This window comes from Rhinichthys klamathensis, unplaced genomic scaffold (assembly GCF_029890125.1).
Source record: "Rhinichthys klamathensis goyatoka isolate OS25496 unplaced genomic scaffold, OSU_Roscu_1.1 h1tg000040l_1, whole genome shotgun sequence".
In the NCBI taxonomy this organism is placed as follows: Eukaryota; Metazoa; Chordata; class Actinopteri; order Cypriniformes; family Leuciscidae; genus Rhinichthys; species Rhinichthys klamathensis.
This window is the reverse complement of record NW_026606587.1, coordinates 3408355-3431709: the sequence shown is the minus strand read 5'-3', so window position 1 is coordinate 3431709 and position 23355 is coordinate 3408355. Positions and strand designations below refer to the sequence as shown.

The 23355-nt window shown below is 36.9% G+C and overlaps 1 protein-coding gene across 2 annotated transcripts in view; it reads right to left on the bottom strand.

The window, feature by feature from the left end:
• Positions 1 to 11778: 11778 nt before the first annotated feature.
• The window catches only part of slc7a4 (solute carrier family 7 member 4), a 113164-nt gene continuing 101587 nt past the window's right edge, over positions 11779 to 23355 (bottom strand). The window contains exons 1-5 of one of the 2 annotated variants that reach the window (XM_056246616.1): positions 19650 to 19732; positions 16894 to 17972; positions 14655 to 15400; positions 13348 to 13456; positions 11779 to 12163 (exon numbers count right to left, since the gene is read on the bottom strand). In XM_056246616.1, the coding sequence (XP_056102591.1) occupies positions 11967 to 12163; positions 13348 to 13456; positions 14655 to 15400; positions 16894 to 17875 (2034 nt within the window). In that variant the 5' untranslated portion in view covers positions 17876 to 17972; positions 19650 to 19732 and the 3' untranslated portion in view covers positions 11779 to 11966. Of the gene's footprint in view, positions 12164 to 13347; positions 13457 to 14654; positions 15401 to 16893; positions 17973 to 19649; positions 19733 to 23355 lie in introns of those variants that run through there. The other variant, XM_056246617.1, reaches the window with a different exon arrangement.

Below are 23355 nucleotides of genomic sequence, written 5' to 3'. Positions count from 1 at the left end.
AGGCCGCCTCGCTTACAGTTACAAAGATCACAGCAGTTATACCATTTCCAAGGTCTAAGCTACGTCATTGCTTACAGGTTGAATGATTCTCATTGGCTAAGAAACATGAAAGCCGAAACAATTTAACACATGTGAGGAGATAGGGGTGCCTATCGCCATTAGTAAAGATCGTCCACTCATTGGATTCAGGTCTGTGGTGGCCTCGCAGGTTAGAGAAGGGCGCCGGGGTGTCTGGTCCGACCGTCCAGAACCTACATAGAATGTCATACGCACACACACACAAATAACAGACACTAGCAAATAACAGCTCCCATCAAGGCTGAAGAGAGTCTGAGCTCCTTATTATCAGTTAAGTATACCAAAACATAATGCTAAAACCTTCACTTGTTTGGGAGAAAAACAGATAACTGGCATTTACTCCCAAGGAAGGAAATATACTGGAAAGAATACATTTTAATACAACAATTAAAGTTCGATAGTAACGCTCAATATAGCTTGACCATATGTCCAGCGAAGAATCATATGTGCCCACGCTGCCTTTAGGACCCTCTAACCTTTCTACTGATCCCAGAGAAAGAGACAAACAGCCTTGTGGGTTACGTGGCCTTCGTGTCCTGCGTGTACTACGTGCAATCTCAAAGTAAGATTGGAATGCACCTAAAAGAAACTGGTTATTTGCATCCATGCATTTAAGAAAATATAATTTCACAAGCACAAGAATATAAAAATTATTATGTGATAATGAATATATTTGATTATTGATTTTTATAAAGGAAGTATATAACCATTCAAAATGATATATGATTATATATGTATTTGAAGAGGCAAGGGATTTTGACCAACCCTTCACTATTAACAATAAACCTTTTTCGCCTCCAAAACTGAAATGTAAAATGTGTGCATACTGCATATTAAATATCTCATTGAATTCTTATTCTTAAAATTTTAAGCTTTTTATAATGTCTCCATCCTCTCTTTGTTTTTCCACATCTCTCCTGTTGAAGCGGACCCAGAATCAGAAAACCCTTGCCCAAGTCCAGTGCAAAATAAATCTGGTAAGAAACACTGTAAAACTGTAAGTTGAATAGGTGTCATTTGGGAGGGTTGGATTTACAGTTAATTGTCATTTTACTCGGTTTTCAACTTATAGAGAATTCATATATAATTCAATCATGGGTCAAGTCTACAGCATTATCATAATGTTAACCATCAGTTTTTGAAGGGTCATTTCTGTTTTTGTTTCTAATTTCTCTCCGCAAGGGACCATGTAAGGACAATTTTAGCTCATACTCCTTCACGTCTGAATGTCACCGCTTCAGCGGATCATGGAAGTCCAGTCAGTGCTCCAACAATTAGCCAGACAAGTGTGAAAGGAAACTTAACTATAAATCAAAACTGTACTCTTTTTTTTTTACCAGCTGTGATTTGTAAAACATACATGATGTATATAATATATCTAGAAAAAATAATACTATGCCTCTTTAGTTACTATGGTCTTGCAGAATCCCTCTGATGATTATCCTTTGGCTGAGGTAAGTGAGATGTCAAAGATTTTTATTGTTAATAATACATATTTGAAACTTAACCTCATGAAATTGCATTTGAAAATATTAGTGGCATAAATTTAACTGCCTTTATTTCTTTCTTTCTGCATTAGGATCTCTCAGATGGGGGGACAAGTGCTGAATATCAAAATCTTCCTTCACACAACACTGAACAGTATAACTTGCAAAAAATCTATTGCATTCAGGTGTTAGTGTCAGTTCCTGTAAAAATTTATTGTTAAAAGAATGGAATAATCTGTCCCTCTAGCGCCACCAACTGTCCAAAGTTGCACTCATGTTTAAGCTTATAACTTTTGAACCGTAAGGGCTAGAAACAAAATTATTTTCCCCACTGATTCCTTGGCTTAAGGTGATTTGTTTTTTATGGACATACTTCATATAGCTACTCTAGTGCTCTAAACATGAACCAAAATGCGCACATGTCTTCTTCAAATTAAATAAATATATGTGCAAATAAGGACACTTATTTGGAGCCATACGTCTGATCATGAACACGATGACACAATGGATTATTCTGATACACAGAAGACAATATTCTTTCTGTTAAACTTACACTTCATTTGTTCAGAGACTGTGGTGCTCGTAAATGTATGAATATATATTATTATTAGACCTTTTAAATGTTCATCCGCGTTTCTCTCTCGTTCTTGTGAGTGTGTTTATATAGGGTTATATTTGTAAAATGCATCAAGGTGCCATCAAATCTGATTTTGTGGTCATATATGGTTCTGTATAATTAGTGTGTAGCAGGTCTGTGTTTTATTGGTTATTGTCTCCCCTCTTCCCACCCTCTACACTCCCACTTTTCCACAGTTTACACGCCCATTTCCTCTAACTTTTTCAGCTTTTTCAGTTGTGAACGGCCAGGCTAAAACAGGGGGGTTTCATGACACTTTAAAGGGATAGTTCACCACAATGATAATTCTATCAGTTACTCACTCTCATGTCATTCAAAAACTCACAAATAAAGATATTTTTTAATTAAACTTGAGAGTCCTTACATTAAAAGTCTGTTCACCCAAAACTCTGACCATTCAAAACGTTCATAAAGAGATCGTAAAATAAATCCATGGATTTGTTTGAATAAAGTCTTCTGAAGAAACACAATTGCTTTACATGATTTAATGTTTAATTTAGACTTTTATTCACTATAAACATTGATCAACGCAGAGGTCAAATATGGTAAATGGAAGCATAACCATACTTGCATAGATTTGTTTTAGCATTGGTGCGTGTTGATTTAGAGCTTGCTTCATCTGAAGTCTTCAAAATAGGCTGGATCCAAACTGGAGCTGACATATTCTAGTTACCTCAGAATGGGCATCCCAAGATAAGCGTAGCTGCTGTTCATAACATTATGCAAAGATAATCATGTGCATTTGATCTGATATAACTGGAGTACAAGGTTATGAGATGCACTATATGAATGCTAGGCTTAAGAGATGTGTCTTTATTTAAACTGGGAGACTGAGTCTGAGCCGAACATTATCAGGAAGGATATTCCAGAGTTTAGGAGCCAAATGTGAAAACGCTCTCCCTTCTTTAGTGGACTTGGATATTCTAGGTAGTAGGTACTATCAGAAGCTCAGAGTTTTGTGACTTTAAAGTGTGTGATGGATTGTAAGGCGATTAGTTAAATACACAGGAGCTAAACCATTTCAGGCCTTATAGGTCAGTAGCAATACTTTGTAACTGAAAGGGAACTTAATAGGTAACCAGTGTAGAGATGATAAAATGGTGTTAAATGATCATATTTTCTTCACCTAGTAAGAACTCTAGCAGCTGCATTTTGGACTAATTATAGATTGTTTATTAAGGATGCAGGACAACCAGAGTTACTACAGTAAAGTAATGCATTACAGTAAACTGCTTGCATTATTTGCTTTGACACGTGAAAACAAACCTTTTATTCACATGTTTATAAGTGAATAAAAGCCCAATAAAAGTGTAATAGTTTAATGAGCAAAGATTAAAAAAATAAATAAAAATAAATTCCAATCTTTTAACTTTTTCTTGTAGGGTCCTTCAAAAATGTAAAAGCTCTCAGCGCTTACATCATCAGAGACGCTTGTCCTTCAAAAATTGTCAGGAGCAACCGACATTAACTCTTGCAGAGGTGACAAAGAACACAAATTACCCAAGAGAGGTTAGTAAATCAAGTACCAGATTTTGATTTCTTATCATTTGGCTTTTTACCCACTACAACAGTTTGGTAAATTACGATTTTTTAAGTTGTTGAAAGAGGTCTCTTGTGCTTACCAAGGCTGCATTTATTTGATAAAAAATACAGTAAAAACTATTTAAAATAACTAATATAATATATTTTAAAATGTTATTTATTCCTGTGATGGCAAAGCTGAATTTTCAGCATAATTACTCCAGTCTTCAGTGTCACATGATCCTTCAGAAATCATTCTAAAATGTGTTATGGAAATTTTAATATTGACTGATTAATAATAGACATAGCACTGAAATATCGTATGGTCCCTTATTCCTTTATTTCTGAGTTACGAGAACAGAGAATCTTGTTTTTCTAGTATCATGTTTACACAGCTGGAAGACCCACAAGAAGAGATCTAATCGGGAGAATACAGAGCCACACCTTCTGCCCTCAGGGGAGCAGAAGGTGATTTAGGTTGCAAATGAAGACCCTTTTGACTTCAAGAACAAAGGACAATTTGGCCTGTCTGGGAAGGAGGGGTTTTACCATGCCAAAGAACTGTATAAGATGTCATGTTTTGTGAAATCAAACAGGGCTCCTTTTTCAATCTGGGTGGCTGCGGGTTGAGAACGTGGTCCTCAGAAGAATAAAGCCTTTACTCTTTAAAACAATTTGCCTCTTGAAAGTTTCTTGACCTTTGATGCATATTCTGTTAACCTTTGAAAATTGCTATTACAAATGTTTCTTTTCTTTTCTTTGAAGTCTAAATAAAATCATTTTAATCTTAGGTTACTGTAATTGGAAAGATCTTTGAGAATCTGCCTGCAATAAACAACATCCTACCTGATGAAGAAGGGATGCAATATTCTCATCACACCCTGTATGATAACACTGCAAGGGTTCCCTTGAGTTCAGCAGATAGATTTACTGTAACCCTCAATCAGTGGTATATATTTAAAGGTGACCTATAATTCAAAATTGAATTTACCTTGGTATAGTCAAATAACAAGAGTTCAGTGCATGGACATGACATAGAGTGAATCTCAAACTGGACTGTTTTCGCGTTCTCATTTAATTCACGTTTATGAAAAACACCCCTGAAAAACGGTCGGTTCTCCACACAATACCGACTGTGACGCAACAGTCGGGATCATTAATATGTACGCATCCAAATATTTGCATATGCCAGCCCTCAATGCCAGGCGGAACTGCGCAGCCGAAGCACGGCAGTTGATCAGTGTGGATGTACACATGAACACAAAAGTATTTTTTAGTTCCTTCATCTGAGCCTCTGAAGAAACAATGGGTTAATTTTATTTTCTCTGGAAATTTTCAAACATTTCACCGACTGTTTCCTCAACTTGGGCCAATACAGAGCTGGCCTCGGATCAAGCTACCAAGCAACACTTTCTGATGTGTAATTGTTCAAGTTCAGACAGGTAATCTTTCTCTCAAAATCGTTCAATACTGTTTATGCATCAGTAAGTCAAGCCAGTGACTAAAATATCAGCTTCACATCGTTTCTTTTAGTAGGATGAAATTAATCGTATTTAAATTGTGAACAAATTATATACAGAAAGCGATCAAAGAACAATCTTTCCACACAGCGCGAGTTTATCTGGACACTTGCCAAACTCGTTATGAAATCAATGACGCACGTTACACTGCACAACGAAGCTCTTACTGTATTTACATCATCGTGTTTGCATTGGTGAAAGCAGAGAGAGTGCAGAAACTGCTTTGCAATGATAAGATCTTCATTCTCGCGATCAACACACTGTCATCTGCTCAATGCTCATCACGGCAACATTTTATGTGATGGGAATAGATCTAAATACTTTAAAAACATCTCACGATTCGTTAATCTCGATAGCTGTTATAGTAAAAACGTATAATAGCAGTAGTAAAAGTATTCGGGAGAGAGTTTCACATGTAATGCGTAGCTATTTCATATGCAAGCATGTCAGCCAATCACAGCAGTGGCCACGGTTACACTGAATCCCACAGCAGACACGCCCCTTCAAACAGAGTGTTCAAATCAGAGGCTAAAAGCAGGCTAGGAAAAATGCCATTTATTTCTAAATTATGATTATTTTTTATCTAAAAAACACACTAACATTATAAGGGTAACCCAGGAAACATTATAAAATAATTAAAAAAAACATTCTAGGGCACCTTTAAAAGTCTTTACATCTGTGACTTTGGCGAAGGAAATGTACTCCGTTCAACCGAACTCACAACGCTGGAGCCATTTACTCTTTTAGAAGACAATTTACAGGAACCTGAAGAGACAATAATCTCAGGGCTGGTCACTGAAGCATTATTGACCTTTGAATATTTTTGTTCATGCGGTGCCAATCTCTCTCTCTCCAATTCAAAACAGTTCCGTATTAAATGCAAGGAGTGCAGAAAAAGCTGCAGGTGTGACAGCGTTCAAAACCGAGCCAAGGCCAATGTAACCATCAAACAGCGCAATGGAACAGAGCAGATAGTGGTGTTAAATGATACACTGCTGCACTCCATTGTCAGCGTTAAGAGAGAGGGATACTGTGACAGTCAGCTGGTAGAGGAGCGTCTGCTGAGAGCTGAGAGAATGACTGTAGTTTGTGTGGATGAATAGAAGCAGTGGAAGAAGCAAAGGATGTGGCAAAATCTCTTTTTTCTAAGTTGAAATGTTGTGTGTTATGAAGCCATGTCCGTTAAATGTGCAGTAAGTGATTTCTAAAAAAAAAACGCTGTTGAAAGTGGATTGGACCAAACACCACTACACACTTGTATCCAATCAGCAGTAGGAGGCCGATATACTCATGATGGGGGAGGAGAGAGAGTGAGCAAGAGGGAGATTTGAAGAAAGACTGTAGAAAGAGAGATGGCTGAGAGACATTATAAAAGAGAAAAGGTCAGAGAAATATCACTGGAAAAAGAAGGGTTATGATCAGGCAACAGCTTAATATTAGAAAAGTCCTAAGTGGGAAGGCCTAAAAACGGATGCAGAGGTTGTTTGGTTTCTGCTCCATATACATGGGTTTTTATTGTGTGCTTCTGGCGACTAAAAACAAGCTCTTGCTCTTGTGTACTGTATTTTAATTTTTTGTTTTTCTTTGTCATTCATTTGTCATCTTTGCTTTATTTTTCGGGAAGCATTATTTTTCAGGAAGCATTTTTTTCCTTTGCTTCAGATGATAAAGATACAGTAAAGAGACATTGTGTGTTTGTGCATTTTGTGGGCGGAGCAATGAGGGGAGGGTTCGTTTGGGTTGATTTCAAATACCAACAATGTTTCTAAAAAAATTGTTTAAAGTTCTTTTCACTTCAATGAATGCATGTTTAAACATGTTCATCACAGAAGAGATGTATTCAAGTCATTATGTATGATTGCTTACTATTATGTATTTACTACATTAATTATTTAATCAATCATCCCTCTATTGACTTGGCAACATGCATACAGGATATTACTTCAAGAAAGGTTAAAACTCTAAACATTTCTACAGCTGTTTCTTGGCTTGCTTGGCTTTATTTGTATTATTTATTAAATGGGTATTTATTTAAGTGTTGCCCATAATTTCAACCTTGGCAACTGAATAGATGTGAATGTTTACTGACAAAGACCTCAGTGTTGTCATGGCAACCCTCAGGCTGGAGTGAAACATTATTATCTTTTCACTACAGAGATCCATCGGTCTATCAGTGCTTTATGTAATATTGAATCGACTGCACACACAATGTTTTGTGTCACTGTTTCCTGTGGTAGCCTAAACTCAAGGTAGACACTGTACATATTACTGTATTGTGCTTATATGACTGACAAACTCAGCATGTAAAAGAGAAATGTAACCCCAGTGTTTTGTACTGTGGCATTGTTGGGAATCTCATGTGCAGCTAAGCATGATGGGTGTCATATTATGGAGTCTGGGTAGATCTTGGTTGTCAAGCTGAATCATTCATGTAGCATCTGGCAAACACATAGCAAAAGCAAACGCTCCAGTTATCTATCCACACCTAGTTCAGCCGAGGTCATCTAGGTCACACTGGTAATTGGAAAAAAATTCCCATGTGACTTCTCACAAATTCTGCTTAATCTAATAATCCATTCCTGTCAGGATAGATATATCTGTCATTCCTGATGTTAAAGTTTTTACCGTTGATTATTTAAAAAAAAAACACGATACTATCATTGACACTTTATATAAAAATAAAAACAACTCCACAAAGAATACCCCACACATTCTATGAATAACCAAACCATATGATGCTTCAAAACATTTATTCATCACTATATAATACAATCTCTCATAACAGAAAGTTACAAAGACAGAGGTATATGCTCATGACACAACAGAGGACATTTCTTAATAACAAGTGGTGCTTTTTGAGAGAGATGAGAGTGCAAGTGAAAATGGCATAAACAAACCAAACTGGTATACAGGAAAAGGTGTAGAAAGAGGTTTAGACAAAAAGAGGTGCTCCAAAATTTCTTTAAAACAAGATCCCAGCTTTATAATGATTTTCATCTTTGATTCAATAATCTTAAATTCCACAAATACAAGTCTAAAATTACAAGTCTACAGAAGCTGTATGTAAAACTTTGGGAATGCTTCAGTATCTGAATCATTAAGGCCATTGGTTACATGTGCTATACAAACATATAGATATAATATTTACTTGTTAACTGGGTTTTGTGCCTTCATCTAGTCTTCAGATCCTCATTAAGCAACTACATTTGGCTGCCAGAAAGACATGAAGTGGATACAGCAGAGTGGACTGGCAGACATGTGTAGATATAAATTCAAGACAGCTGTTGAACAAAAGCAGGGAACGGACTGAGAATATAAACCTCTATTAGAAGCGTCTGAATAAACACCAGGGCCAGTGCACTCAGTAAAGGGAGTATTTCATATGGACATTCGATCTGAATCAGTGTATGGGCAGCCACAATGTGATGTGTTGGACTTTTTACCCTAATCATGTGATAAAAATGGGATAAAGGACATAAACAGGAAATTTTAGGATTACGAGGGAGCAGTCACATTCTTTATATCAGTGAGGAAGTATTAAGAGTGCATGATTAAACAGAAACAGCAGGAAGTAGAATGACACATCATGTTTCTGAATGTGTCTAGTGCAGCTGAAGCTATCCGAGCAACAATAATAATCTCCGATGCACTGACTCTCTCTACAGGGATAATCTGGGTCAGTCTGTGAGGGAGGGAACGCTGTAAATCTAGGGGGTGAGGGAGATTAAGGGGCTTGTGAAGCAGAATATCCCATACTTGCTTTTGTATGGAATCATTTTTAAAATCTGCTGTCAAGCCAGTATCCACTACGTATAAAATGCACTCTTCTATTAACCCTGTACCGAGGAAAGGGTCTGTTCTGTGCTTGTTTGTCAATATTATAGTGTTAAGGAGACGTATAAATAGTTTTAAGTTCCCATTTAAAGCAAATTTATCTTTACTACTAACAGGGACAGTCCACTTTGAGAAACTCAAGGTGAAGTGCTCTGAAGGGCACACTGGTGATCGGGATGCCAGTCATTCTCAAAACTGTGTATGTGTGTGTAAGTTTGACAATATCATTTTGAGTGTTCTATTCTATTCTAACATAAAAATGACTTAATCTTCATGGTCAACATACAATTTAAAGCTCAATGGACACATTCTAATGCACACATGAAGCTGGGTCAATGACAAACAGAAACATTTTAAGGGTTTGTTTATACTTGGCATGTTTGGTTTTATTAAAATGAACTCTGGTGCTATTGCTCTGTAAGTTCAGTTCATTTGATTAAGTGTGATGAACACTGCCTTCTAAAACCTGGTGCACACCAAACAAGGGGACCGAGACCCACATTTTCAGGGGTTCTCGGTCTACTTCCAAACAAACTCTGGAGCAGGTCGACTGAAATATGAACACAACACAGACCAAAGATAAACAAACTAAAAACAGGATGTGATGTCACAAGATTTGACACTAAAAAGGACATAATGCTCAAGCATACTTGGACGCATCAAAACTGCGTCCTTTTGCACCAGCTCTTAAATTTGAATGTGCAATGGAGGTATTCCTAGATGTTTTAATTCCTTTACACATTTTATAAGCCGTTTGTGAGTTATAAGTTGGTAAAAATACCACCATATGTACACACATACAACAAGCGCATTTAGCACACAGTATTATTTTGGATGTTCGGCAAGATCTGATGCAAAATATAAAACATAAAAGCTGTCCAATCAGGTTTTGACCTTATCTCATGCCCTTTCTTATGCATCTTTAGGTTTGGTGACAGTGTACACACTAAGGAGTAAATTGATCTTTTTTTTTTGGTCCAAAAAGAGAACTGAACTACAAGTGTGAACACACTAAAATGCATGTCATGTTCTTAGAAATTAACTCTTCTCAAATAGTTGTTCAAATATTTATAGTATTTAAAAAACACTTGTTTTTTTCTATGAAATAATAGAATAAAAGGTTATTTCTTTTCAAGAACGTCATACTTTTAAATAGTTTTTTTCTTCTTCATTTTGAAATCAGGATAGTTGTATCACCCTGTCATTTATTTGTTTTATATTAGAAACATGTTTATTATAAAAGAGGTGTATTCAAGTAATTGTATGTATGAAATGTATATTTTCAATAAATTAATAGATCTGGACAAAAATGTCCAGAAGCTAAAACAACCAGTCAGTTCCAAGGTACCAATGCCAAGTAAATGTCCCAGCTCAGTCACATCACACTGTTTGAGTGTGTGTGAGAATAAGGGCAGTTTAGTGTGTGTGTGTGTGTGTGTGTGTGTGTGTGTGTGTGTGTTTGGACGTCACATGAGATGTGCAAATCTGAGTGTGGGAATAAGGATTAGTGAATGCTGGGTAAGTGTGTTTGCAAAGGTAATGCAAGTAAGGAGTGTCAGTGGACACAAATGAAACACGATCACTCAGGAATACACATAAAAACTCAATTCACTTAAACATCATGAATAGTGAACATTATTAAAACATGATTTTGGTCTGAGTATACACTGAAAAATAAATAAATATACAGTTATACTATATTATAAATAAATATTCATGAGGTGCAGAAAAGTGGTGGAAAACAAAACACAGAGAAAAGGGTTGGAATCAGGCCCACAGGGGTTAGTGTGTGTTTAAGGAGTGTGTTCGTGACCCAAACACCCAAAAATAATGTATGTGTAAATACAGTAATGTTTGAGTATATTCATGTGATCCATTGTTGGTTCCTGCCTTCTGTTAAATTCAATTTATGGCCATCAGAGTGAGTGTGTGTGGGATATATTACGGGAAGGGAGATAGATTTGAGTAGATCCACATGATCCCTTAACAGCATTTGCTTAGACACTCATAGACCTTTAAACAGACCCTATATTTTCTGTCTACCAACCAGTGATTGTCAGTATTTCCCACAGGTCCACAGAAACCATAAAAATATCAGGTATCTGCCAGTAAATACACTCCAAATTACCTTTCAACAGTCACAGATTCTTGCATTATAGATTAATGAACCATCATACCTGTGCATTTCAGTGTTTGGACTACACAAATAAATAAAGTTTCCTCAGAATATGTTCAAGCAACAACTTACATCAGTGTTTGAATGATAAACAGTAGTCTGTCTTAAAGGTTTCAGCTTTCACAGAGCAGCAATGCGGATCCACTCGGCTCTATATAAACACCATTAAAAAGACAATGGAGATAATGAATCCGGTTGGGCCACAGAATTATGGTGCACTTCGCTTATTCTCATATATAATTTACATACAAGCCAGCATAGTTGCTAAAAGTAGCTTAACACAGTGGATATGATATGTAAGAAAGAAAGTAAATGGCCCACAGTTATGAATAGGATGCTGACAAAGGGCGATGATTGCATACAAAACAATCACGCACTGACTTTAGAAGAAATATTTCATGTTCAGTACAAGTTAAGCTCAATCTACAGCCTTTGTGGCATAATGTTGATTACTACTAAAATGTATTTAAACTTGTCCCTCCTTTTTCTTTAAAAAAAGCAAAAATCTGAGTTACAGTGAGACGCTGGTAATAAACATTATGCTTTACTTGTATTGAACCCAAAACATTCCTTTAACCCATTTAGTTGATGAACAGTATCTTGACATGATGACAGCCGGAGTAAACGGAAGTGAAACACAAGATAAAGAAAGCAAGAGTAATACAACAGGTAGGCATGCAGGTGTACTGTAAACACACCTCAGCATGATCAGATCATCTGCTGGCAGGTGGATTGTCGAGGGTTGGTGTGTGTGTGTTGTGAGTGTGTCCTTCAGGCTGGACGTTCTGCACTGTCTCCACAAGGCTGCCGCTGGGAAGGACCACGTAACGCGCTGCCACTTCCTGCCCCTGCTGTTCCCGTAAGCCCTCCTTACTGTGCCAGACGCCATACCCGAAATACACCAGAAGACCTGTGACAGAGCAAGACGACAAATTTGATTATGTGACCAGGCTGGTTTAACGGTTTAAATGGTTTGTAGCAGTGCTGAGAGGAGCTGAACATAATCATGTTTGGACTGATCTTCTCTTCCCACAGATGAGTCCAAAGCAAATAAATGCTGAGACACTAAGACAATAGTTGCCTTGTCTCTTTAAGAGTTTGCACATGGCGAAGCAGCAGCCATTTAGCGATTAGCTTTGATTAACAAACTAACAAAACAAGTCTATAGACATGGCATTTACAATTTATTTCTCATTAAAACAAGATGGTGTTTTTATTCACTGTCAGGGTAACAGTACATTTTCATAGTTTGAACTCGAGGCTATTAGCTACAAGCAATTTCCAAGCAAAATGTCAGTGTGAGAAAATATTTTAAAGGGACAGTTCACTCAAAATGTGTTTTCTGTCAACATTTACTCTCCAAATCTGTGACTAACAATTTATAATTCATTATGTTCCTTACACAAAGCTATTGGATGGGTTTAAAAAACTTTAAGGGTGTTTTTTTGTATTTTTGGAGCTTGACAGAAGCCACGTTTCCATTACCCTTCAACTGCGAATTGAAAATACGCCCAATGGAAACAGCAATTTTGCAAAAAAATCCCATATAATCGTAAAAACGATTTTACGCTCACATGAGGTGGTTTTTCAGACAATTATTTTTTTGTGGAATGACTTATCGCGAGAGGAATTTTTTTGTGAGTGTTTTAGTCGCATAACAATAGGTAATGGAAATGCTGTCATTTCACAATAGTTTTTTATCAACATTTATAAAATATTGCTAAAGTTTTGCGCAAATCTGTAATGGAACCGCGGCTTGTAATGGCTGCCATTCTCTTTAATTATAAGAAAAAAGTAGGTTAAACACTCTGAACATCCCTTTGGTGTTCCACACAAGAAATAAATACTTACATAATGGAGCAATATGAGGGTAGATATTCATTTTTGGGTGAACTATCACCTTAAGACAGCGATATGTTCATTGTTTTCAGTAATTGTCTTTAATGAGATAATGCTGTTCTGTACTGAGTCGGTCAGTTCATAAAGTGTATATATCTCCTTAGATGCTTTACTTTAGTACAGTAATTACTAAATTGATGTTATGTAATTCACAATATTGTGGTGAAGGAGAAGTGAAATGTGATGAACTGGTACCTGCTGCGAGCCATATGGTGAAACGGATCCAGGTGAGCGGACTTAACTTCAACATGAGAAATACATTCAGGAGGATGCTGAAGCCAGGAATAAATGGCACCAGAGGAACCTGAATGATGAAACACATACTAGTGATGGAAAGCCTGACTCATTTCTATGACTCAATCTCAGTTGGTTTGAACGGTTTGTTTAAATCAACTGGTTCAAGAAAACTATTCAGTGATTCTTTTACATACATCCTACATGAATGCATAATCACATGGTCCATAGCATACAAACATGTTTTTTTTTTTTTTTTTTTTTTACATTTATTTATATGGTTTTATTAATAAGGGAGTTTAGAGTAATTTAATGTATTCATTCAGTTTGTTGCAGCCAATCAGCTCCTAAAAAACAAAGTAATTTTTAACTCATCTAATTTGCATTTATATTAAACAATGCTGAAATCTATTTACATCTTTAGGCTGAAACAATTTTTGCATAATTTTATATCAGATATCAGTATCCTCAGTTCACTCCTAAATGCTCTTAGTACTTATCGGTTGTCACTCATTACACATTCGAGTTCAAAAGCTCAGTCAGTTAACATTTTGTAGATTCTGCAAGGTGTATATAAACTTATGACCACAATTGTACAGTATATGCAATTGTAACATATCATGATTTAGGCTTGCACAGGACAAATATTAGACACATATGTGTGTGCATAAAAACATATGTGCTTCAGTAATACACTAAATTGTTTCTAAAAGTGATATTTCAACCAAAAATAAAATTCTATCATCAACTCACTCTTATTTCGTTCCAACCCCTTAAGACTTTTTATGAAATCTGAGAAATTTCTGTCCCTCCATGAAGTGTCTAATCACCCAAAACTTAGTTCATAACGTTCATAAAGAGAATGCTTTATGTATGTTTGCTGAACAATGTGAATATTTTCGCTGATCAATATGTGAATACAATTCTAAATTAAATTCATATGGATTTATTTAACTGTCTCTTTATGAACTTGTTGAACATCAGAGTTTTGGGAGAACAGACTTTCAACGGAGGAACAGAAATCTCTCACAATTTATTCAAAATTACTTCATTTGTGTTCTAAAGATGAATGAAAGTCTTATTATATGGTTTTTGAACTAAATGACAGTGAGTAATTGATGACAGATTTTTTTTTTTGTGGTAAACTACCCTTTAAGTTAAGACAAAACCACAGATATTATACAGTTAAAGGCTTTAACTGTATAATATCTGTGGTTTTGTCTTACCAGATGTCTATTCACCTCATTACTGCAGTATTTGTAACTCACCTGAAAGGTCTTGTGATTGGGCTGCTGTTCATGGACCCAGATGAGAGCCAGACTGAGCAGGAAGACCAGACTGAAGATGACCAGCAGAAGGGTGAAGCTCCACACAGGCAGATGCAGCTGGTTACTCCCAAACACCAACACAGCACTTAAAGAGACTGCACTGACCATCAGAGCCAGCACAGAGAACGCCACCACCTCCCCCGGCTCACAGTCCCCCAGTATACGGCCCAGATACGGTTCCCAGCGAGCCTTCAGTGTCCCAGCAGCGCGTCTCTCCTTCACCGCCTTCTGCCTCTCCACCAGCTGAAGTTTATCAGAGAATGACTCGTACTCCTTCGGCTCTCCGCTGTCCTGTGCAAAGGTCTGGGTCTCGTTCACTGCCACAGATGGATCCAGCTGCTGCCCTGACTGGTTCAGTGAAGGTGTGGATGAAGCATCTCTCTCGATTCCACTTCCTGCTGAGCTCCCAGTACATTTATCCTGTTGGTAGCGGAGCACTATGATGCTGGCCGCTACAAAAGTGTAAGCAAGCAGAGTGCCAATAGAGAGGAACTGGACTAGTGCTTCTAGATCAAAGATGAGGGCAAGAAATGCCATAAGGCTGCCAAAAACAAGAATGGCGATCACCGGGACTTTGGTTACAGGGTTGACACGAGAAAAGACAGAGAAGAAGAGGCCGTCCTCCGCCATGGCATACACAATCCGCGGGAGAGAGAAGAGGTTGCTGAGCAACACAGTGTTCATGGCTAGATGAAAGAGATTAGATCGTTTTAATTAGACAAGATAGGAAACAGTATAACTCCATATTTCTTCATCTATATGAACATAACAATTATAGAGACTGCTATAAAGTTCAATCATGTCTTCAAAGATAAAAAAATAAAAATAAAAAGAAACAATATTTTATTTTACGCCTATGTGACCATATGAACATCGGTATGGATCTCTATATATACTATGGATCTCTAGCCTAGAAATCTAGACGCACCCTAGCGGCAGCGAAAATTATTTCGCAGCCAGTGTGGTCTAGCAACTCTCCATAGGCTTTTGAGCTGGAAAAACCAAAAACTGGTCGGGCCAATCACATCGTGTATAGAGTCGGCGGGCGGGCTTAACACAATGACGGCACAGTTCATGACGTTCCGCGTGATTTCCATAGGTGATTTCCCTGCTACTTGAAAACAATGAAGATGCAGCGGTCTTTCGAATCGGCTTTGGCCGCGACTCTGGAGGACTTGGAGTTAAGAGAACGTCACTTAAGTCATTCTCAAAAAAGGAAGATGTGTTCGGATTTTTGCCGTCCTGATACGGCAAAAGTATAATATATCAATTAGCTCCGCTGGTGGAAAAACGCATGGGACTCACTCATCCACAACCGTTCGTTGCTCTGGTTGGTTGTAGCGTTATCCTATTGCGTGCAGAGGGATTTTGAAAGGTAACCGTTTATCCCGCCCCTCGGATTGAGGCATGTCAATGGAGAGTTCCCAGACCTAACATCTTGATGTAGGTCTGGCATGCCAGGCTAATGGATCTCTACACACACGTTCAAAAGTATGAGGTCAGAAAGATTTTTTTTTATGTTTTTGAAAGTCTCTTTTGCTCACCAAGGCTGCATTTATTTGATCAAAAATACAGTAAAAACCTTAATATTGTGAAATATTATTACAAGTTTTCTAAGTCAATATATTTTAAACTGCAATATGGATGGTGTGATGAATAGAAAGTTCAAAAGAAAAGCATTTACTTGAATTAGACATTTTTGGTAACATTATAAAGGTCTTAATGCCATTTTTGATTAATTTAATACATCCTAGCTATAAAAGTATTCATTTTTTATATATATGGCCATAAAATAAATTACATTTTTAAAAGACATTCACTGGAGGTAATCATTTTTTTCAATGGGTAAGGTGACATGCAAACAAACCAGGATGGAATATTTAATAATTTCCTAAAAGGGCATAAAAAAAGAGATGTGATGTTGCCTCAAGATAGTTTTCAACAAGACTGAATAATTTGCTTATATGATTGGCCACTATTATCTAAAAAAAATTAATGAATAATGAATTGATGAAAAATTAATAAATAATTGTTGCGTTAAGTGGTTATTAAATTTAAAAAAAAAATTTACATCTTTTGTTGTCATTTAATTTTGTATATTTGTATTAAACCACCCTGCTCACTCATATCAACACTGGCCATTAAAAATCCTATATGTCAACCACTAACTCGTACTCACCACAGATGGAACCCACAGCCACGATGAACCCGGCCCAGCTGTATCCCCGTCTGAAGAACGCATCTGACAGAGCGGAGTTTGGGTCGAGTGTATGCCATGGAACCATTAATGTAAGAACTGTGGACACCAGGACGTACGCTGTGGCCGCCAGGCCCAATGAGATGGCAGTCGCTATAGGAATAGCCTTCTGAGGATTACTGGCTTCTTCACTGGAAGCCGCTATCACGTCAAAGCCAACAAATGCATAGAAGCATGTTGCAGTTCCTGCCATAATACCCGAAAATCCAAACGGGGCAAAGCCTCCCTCCCGAGCGCTCCAGTTGACTGGGTCGGCCAGTACAAAGCCAAACACCAAGATAAAGGCAATGACTACCATACTGATGGCCGAAAAGATGTGGTTGAGCCAAGATGAGACACGAACACCAAATGAGATGAAAAATGAAGCCACTAGGAGGATGGAGGCCGCTAAGAGGTCTGGGTAATGAGTAATGAAGGGCACGTCCCAACGCATCACATGACTTTCAGTGAAGTTCTGGATGCGGTGATTGAAAATAGAGTCTAGATAGCCACTCCATGCACGAGCAACTGCAGCCCCGCCAATCATATACTCCAAAATGACATTCCAACCAATCAGGAACGCCCAGATTTCCCCAACAGAAACGTAAGTAAACATGTAGGCGGAGCCTGTCTTTGGTACACGGGCGCCAAACTCAGCATAGCACAGCGCTGCCATGAGAGACGCGACTCCTGCTATGAGGAACGACACCACCACAGCTGGTCCTGCAGTGTCTTTAGCAACGGTTCCTGTGAGAACATACAGGCCTGAACCCACCATTCCACCGACACCAAGCAGAGCGAGGTCCACTGTGGACAGACAACGCTTCAGTGATGTTGCCATTACGTCATCCTCCAGCGTCTTTAGCCTGTTGAGCTTCTGACAGAACCTCATCACTGAAGAGCATCCAGAAACACATGATGCCATCTTGATAGAGAACGTAGAGTTGGTAAAAGAGATGATATGAAATACGCCAAGGTCACACCTGGTCCATAGTTTTCAGAGTCAAACAGGCCTTATAAACCTGAAATGAAAATAAACATGAATAAATATACTATACTGAAAAGCAGTCATAAATGTCAGAAAATGTCAAAAGGTCAAAAAATTAATGATTGTTTAGGCCAAATTTATATATTTAAAGTGTGGTCTTTTTTTTTTTTATTGGACATTTCATATATTTCATAACATTCTATTCTAGACCTAGTGATGGGTTTAGTCCCTTTGTATCCTGTAGTTATCAGATATCTATCTGAAAACATTGATTGAATATGAAGAATTTACATCCAGCAGCTTCCAGTAAATTTTATTACATACAAATCTACTATGAAAGTACAGAGCAGAGAGCTGTGTAATATAACATAGAAACCAGTCAATTATTCAACATGCATTTATTGTGTTATGAAATGTTGTGCATAATTTACACACAGTCACAGGGCCATCACTACAAATCATGGTACATAATTTTAATGGGTGGGCTTACTTTCCCCTGGTCTCAATAAGTAGGCAATAGAGGACCGTAGTATTATTTGCACTATAATTGAGCCGTAATATTTGTTTTTATGCCATAATGTATATAATTGACCCTATGTATTAAGTTAGTGACAATACCTTTTGCAGGTAGCCAAAAAATGCAGCCATAGATATGGTAGCATACAGAAAGAATTCCTAAAAAGTCTAAACTGAATACTAATTTCAGTTATCAATCATATTAACCTGGCATAATATATTTGGAATATGCAACATAAACGTTTAATAGTGTTTAATGCTTAATAAAACCTCTACATTTTGATTAAATGAATGAATTATAATATGCAGCAGCAGTTATGTGGAGATGTAACCAGGCCACAGTTTACACAGATGATGCTGCGGATGACAGATGGTGATTCCCAGGGACGGACTGGGACTAAAAAACGGCCCTGGACTTTGACTAGGCCCGGCCCAAAGAAATCGGCGCGCGGAAACTCGACAACAATAACGCCTGCCGCCTGGCATGAGTGTCACATGACTTCAATTGTGGCTCATGATACTACCATCCAAATTATAGCTAACAGCATATTATACAATCTATTCCATGCTGTCTTAAAATGAATTTATTACTTAATAATCTTAATTAATTTATGCAGTAATTAATAATACCACAAATAATAATACCACATCTAAATGAAAATAGGCTAGGCCCTACACCATTACAAATGTAACTTCTGTATTAAAAATCTTCAAAGTTTCCCGTTCACATCACATCATATCCGCTGCTTCTCTAGACCCACTGCTGGAGCGAGCCCTGGGTGACGTCATACATGTCATCCTTATCTGAAAATCTCCATTGTACAGTGAATTTACACTCACTTTACTTAAAAAACTGATATGAAATACAAGCTAAATGTTGATGCACCACCTTTCTCCATAAAACGCAGCACGGATAATCTAACTCGACATGTATTTGTCTGTAGTGATATTTTAAAAGGGTCAAATAAGCTCACATTTAAGAATCAACGATATTTTCTATCGTTTGATTGAACTATACAGTGACAGCTGTCTGTTTTCAGCCTCCCTTGAGCTAAAAGAACAAGGTGTTGATGAGCATCGTCGAGAAGACAGGTGAGAAACTGCCCCGCTATGTTTCGCATTAACGACAAATCTAAGCATTAAAACATAAACATGCAAATTCATAGATAAAGGAAAGTAGGCTATGGCTTTTTACCTGTAATTGATTCGTGCATTCATTCGTGTCGTGTTTGATGAAAGCGATGTTGTAAAGCGTCATTGAACAGAGGAGGGTGGAGGACAGCGAACAGGAGCTGTTTCCGCTCTTAAAGGCACAGCACCTCATTAATGGATAATGTTTTAAAACATCCCTTTACCTAATGCACTTTTTTTCTGTACACAGACATGATGCTATTACTGATAATGAAATACTACGCCACTTACTATTGTTGGAAAGTCAGATTCATTAAGTTGAATACTATCGGTGCTTCACATGAAGTCCTATTGTAGTTTTTTATTTAAACAATTTTTATTAAAATAATATATTTTCAAGTTTGATGTTGTCAAGCTTGTAGTCAGAACATTTCATAATGTCTTTTAGGAGACACAAATTCTCTTCTGGAGCAACCTGTTGGCTAGTTTTTTTCTTTGAGATTAATTTAATAATACATATTTAAACAAATCAAGAGTTAGCATTACTCGATAAATATTCCGAATAAAACTGTTGAATAATATAAAGCTTAAATAAAGGACTTTTACTGTACAGAATTTAACAACCAAAATAAATGGCAAAGTTTATATATGGCATATCATAATGGTAATTCTAAGTGCTTATCTAGACATAATTAAGAGAAAGAAACCTAAAGATACAGAACTTTATATGCCTACATTTTCTTTCCTTTATATAAAAAGTATAGAATAAAAAAAAGTTTAGAAAAGAACGTATTATACACAAAATAATGCGTTGCAATAAAATGCATCACAGTTCATGCATATTCATGACATGTCACAGTTTGTTTAAATGTCTTTAGCGCAGTAATTGTAGTTTATAAAGGTACTACTTATAGTTAAACTGTTATAACCCATCCCACTGGACTAAATGTCTAGGATTATTATTGTTGACAGTGTCAACATCATGAAAATAAAATGTAGTAAAACCAGCAGGGTCAGTGTATCTCAAGATGTCCAATTGAGATTGCTTGACCATTTTCAATTCTTCTAAATTTGTTTGTTTGATTGATTGAATTATTGATGGATTGATTGATTGATTGCCTCTATGTGTGTCGGTATTGCAAAATCACCCATTTTTATTTTTTATTTTACTTGGTTTAAACACAATAGCTGTCTTTCCCAATAAATTTTGGTTATAGGGGTGTACAGAAACCTCAAGGATGGGTGTTGCTCCCAAAAAGCAGTTTCTTGTTCCTTTGACTTAGAATTTATGTCCAAATGTAATGAACAAGATCACTCAAGCATCCACTTTTAATTTCAATTTATTATAGGAAGGTTTCGATTCTCAGTCCAAATAAAACATTTCGGGCAGAACATTTCAGGCTTGAGACTTCTCTTAATTATTTTTCTCATAGGGGTAAGAAAGTGCAATTTAAAATACTCTTTCAGGTTTTGATATCTCCGCTGTGGGATCAGATATAGGAAGCTGACATTTTCCAAGAAGTCCTCTATGGGAGCATTTTTTATGTTAAAGAAATTGAGTTTGAGATTTTACTGGTTACAGAGTTAGAGTTAGAAATCTGAGGTAAAGCCTAATTTAATATAAGCATAACAAATAATAATGAACAGTATTCCACAGTAATTATGTTTATGATTGACATGCAATAGCTTAAATATACAGACATTCAATAGGCCAGTACAATACCATACCTCTGGTACTAATAAATAAAATAGCCTAATAAATGACATTAGTTTAGTGTTTTACATCATTATTTTTTTGTTTGTTTTCTTTTAGAATATTAATTAATATTATGTTAATATAACTAATTTTAAACACTCATAAGGCTAAATAGGTCTCCCTTGGAAGTTTGCTGAGGCCCCCTAGTGGTCACCTGTCCTCCACACTGTAAAACATGATATGATCAATAAGTTATCACAACATATGTTTTTACATTACTTTAACTCATCAAGATAAGTTAAGCAATTTGCAACTTTTTTCAACTTTCAAGGTTCAACTCATTTTTTAAAGTCATTTTAATGTAATTTAAGTTGAAATGACTTAAACATCCAAGTCGTTTGTACTTCAAATTTATGGCAGCAACTTGTTTATTTTACAGTGCAGTTTAAGTTAGTGTTATGGATTTTCTTTTTTAATTTGATCATTTTGCTTGTGTTAATGCACACTGCATACATTTTTGCACAGGTGTGTATTTTTATTGGAATTTTACTGTCACCCCAATTTCCTTTAATAAATCTATTTTGCACTATATACAAAATAGTTCCACTCAGGACCAAAAATGTCCCCATTGAAACCCACCGAAACTACAATTATTAACCGCAGGGGCATTTAACTATGAAATTATGCAATCTTTGTTAATAGGCTTTCATTATGTTGGCTTCAAAATTAAAATAATTAAAAAAAAAATACGATTTTGCCATTTGACCAATAAAGCAAATACTCACTATAAAATACTTGTATTCCTGTTTTCTGCTTCTGCATATTATAAAGCCAATTGGATGAATTATGCAGCTGTAATTGTGTGAGTGTGTTGGTATGGATGTCAGATTGTGGTTTTTATGTGTGCATTGTGCAATAAAATAAATGTGTGTGTGTGTGTGTGCATGCTTGTAATATTTGAGAGAGAAAAACTCTACTGTGCAAATCACAAATTAACCACTGTGTGCACCAGTGGAGTTTTTTTGCTGGCATCTAATGGAGAATATTTGGTACTGCGCCAAAACAAAATCTTACTAAAAGCTTCTAGCAGTTTTATGGCGCTTTTCCATTACCAGTACCAGTCCAGCTCAGCTCAGCTCGACTCAACTCGACTCGGCTCGCTTTTCGCTCCGTTTTCCATTGCAGATACTAGGCCTACCTCCACAAATAGTACCTGGCTGGTCGTCATAGCGACGCCGCAGGAAACTGCCGTGACGTAATCTTCTACGCGAGTCGCAACACACACCCGCGACACACACTCATCGTTTGACCACGGCGTATTCTTCCGAGTTGCCATAATAATAGTAGTAATGGGTATATCATGCAATCTCTGGCCAAACTATTTAAAAATAGCAGGGTTATTCAGGATACTCCTTCTGGCGCGTGCAATGATGACGCAGTGAATAGTGACGATTCTCTCTGACCAATCAGCAGTCTGCCGTGGTTACACGTCACATTTTAGTATCGCCTCAGCTCGCTCAGAACCCGCCGGAGGTGGTACGAAAAAAAGTGGAAAACCAAACAAAGGCGAGTCGAGTCGAGTCGAGCCGAGGCGAGCTGGTAAAGCGCTACAAAATCTGCCGGCCGTTTTGCAAATCACATACCCCACCTTTAAGGCAGAGGTGCACCTTGCACTTAGAGCAAACCTAACGATGCCCTTGCAGCCAGGATTCTTGCACCTTCCTTTTGGTGCACCCATCTCTGGCCAGTGATCAAAGCGGTCAAGACGGATATATATTTTACTTTTATACTTTACTTTTACTTTACTTTATAAATATATACAAATATATATAAATATATGAGTAGAATACAACCATCCAACTATATCAGTGCATCCTAATATTGTCATTCATAAAAAACTACTCTGCATTAGCATGGGCAAAATATTGTTCCATTACCGCACAATGTTGCCATATGGCAACATACCTATTTTATTGAATAAAAAGGTAGCCTAATAGTAGTATCAAAACAATTTGACAATGATTGAAAAAAGATTAGAACTAACCCCAGATGCTTGATGTAATTTTTAAATTCT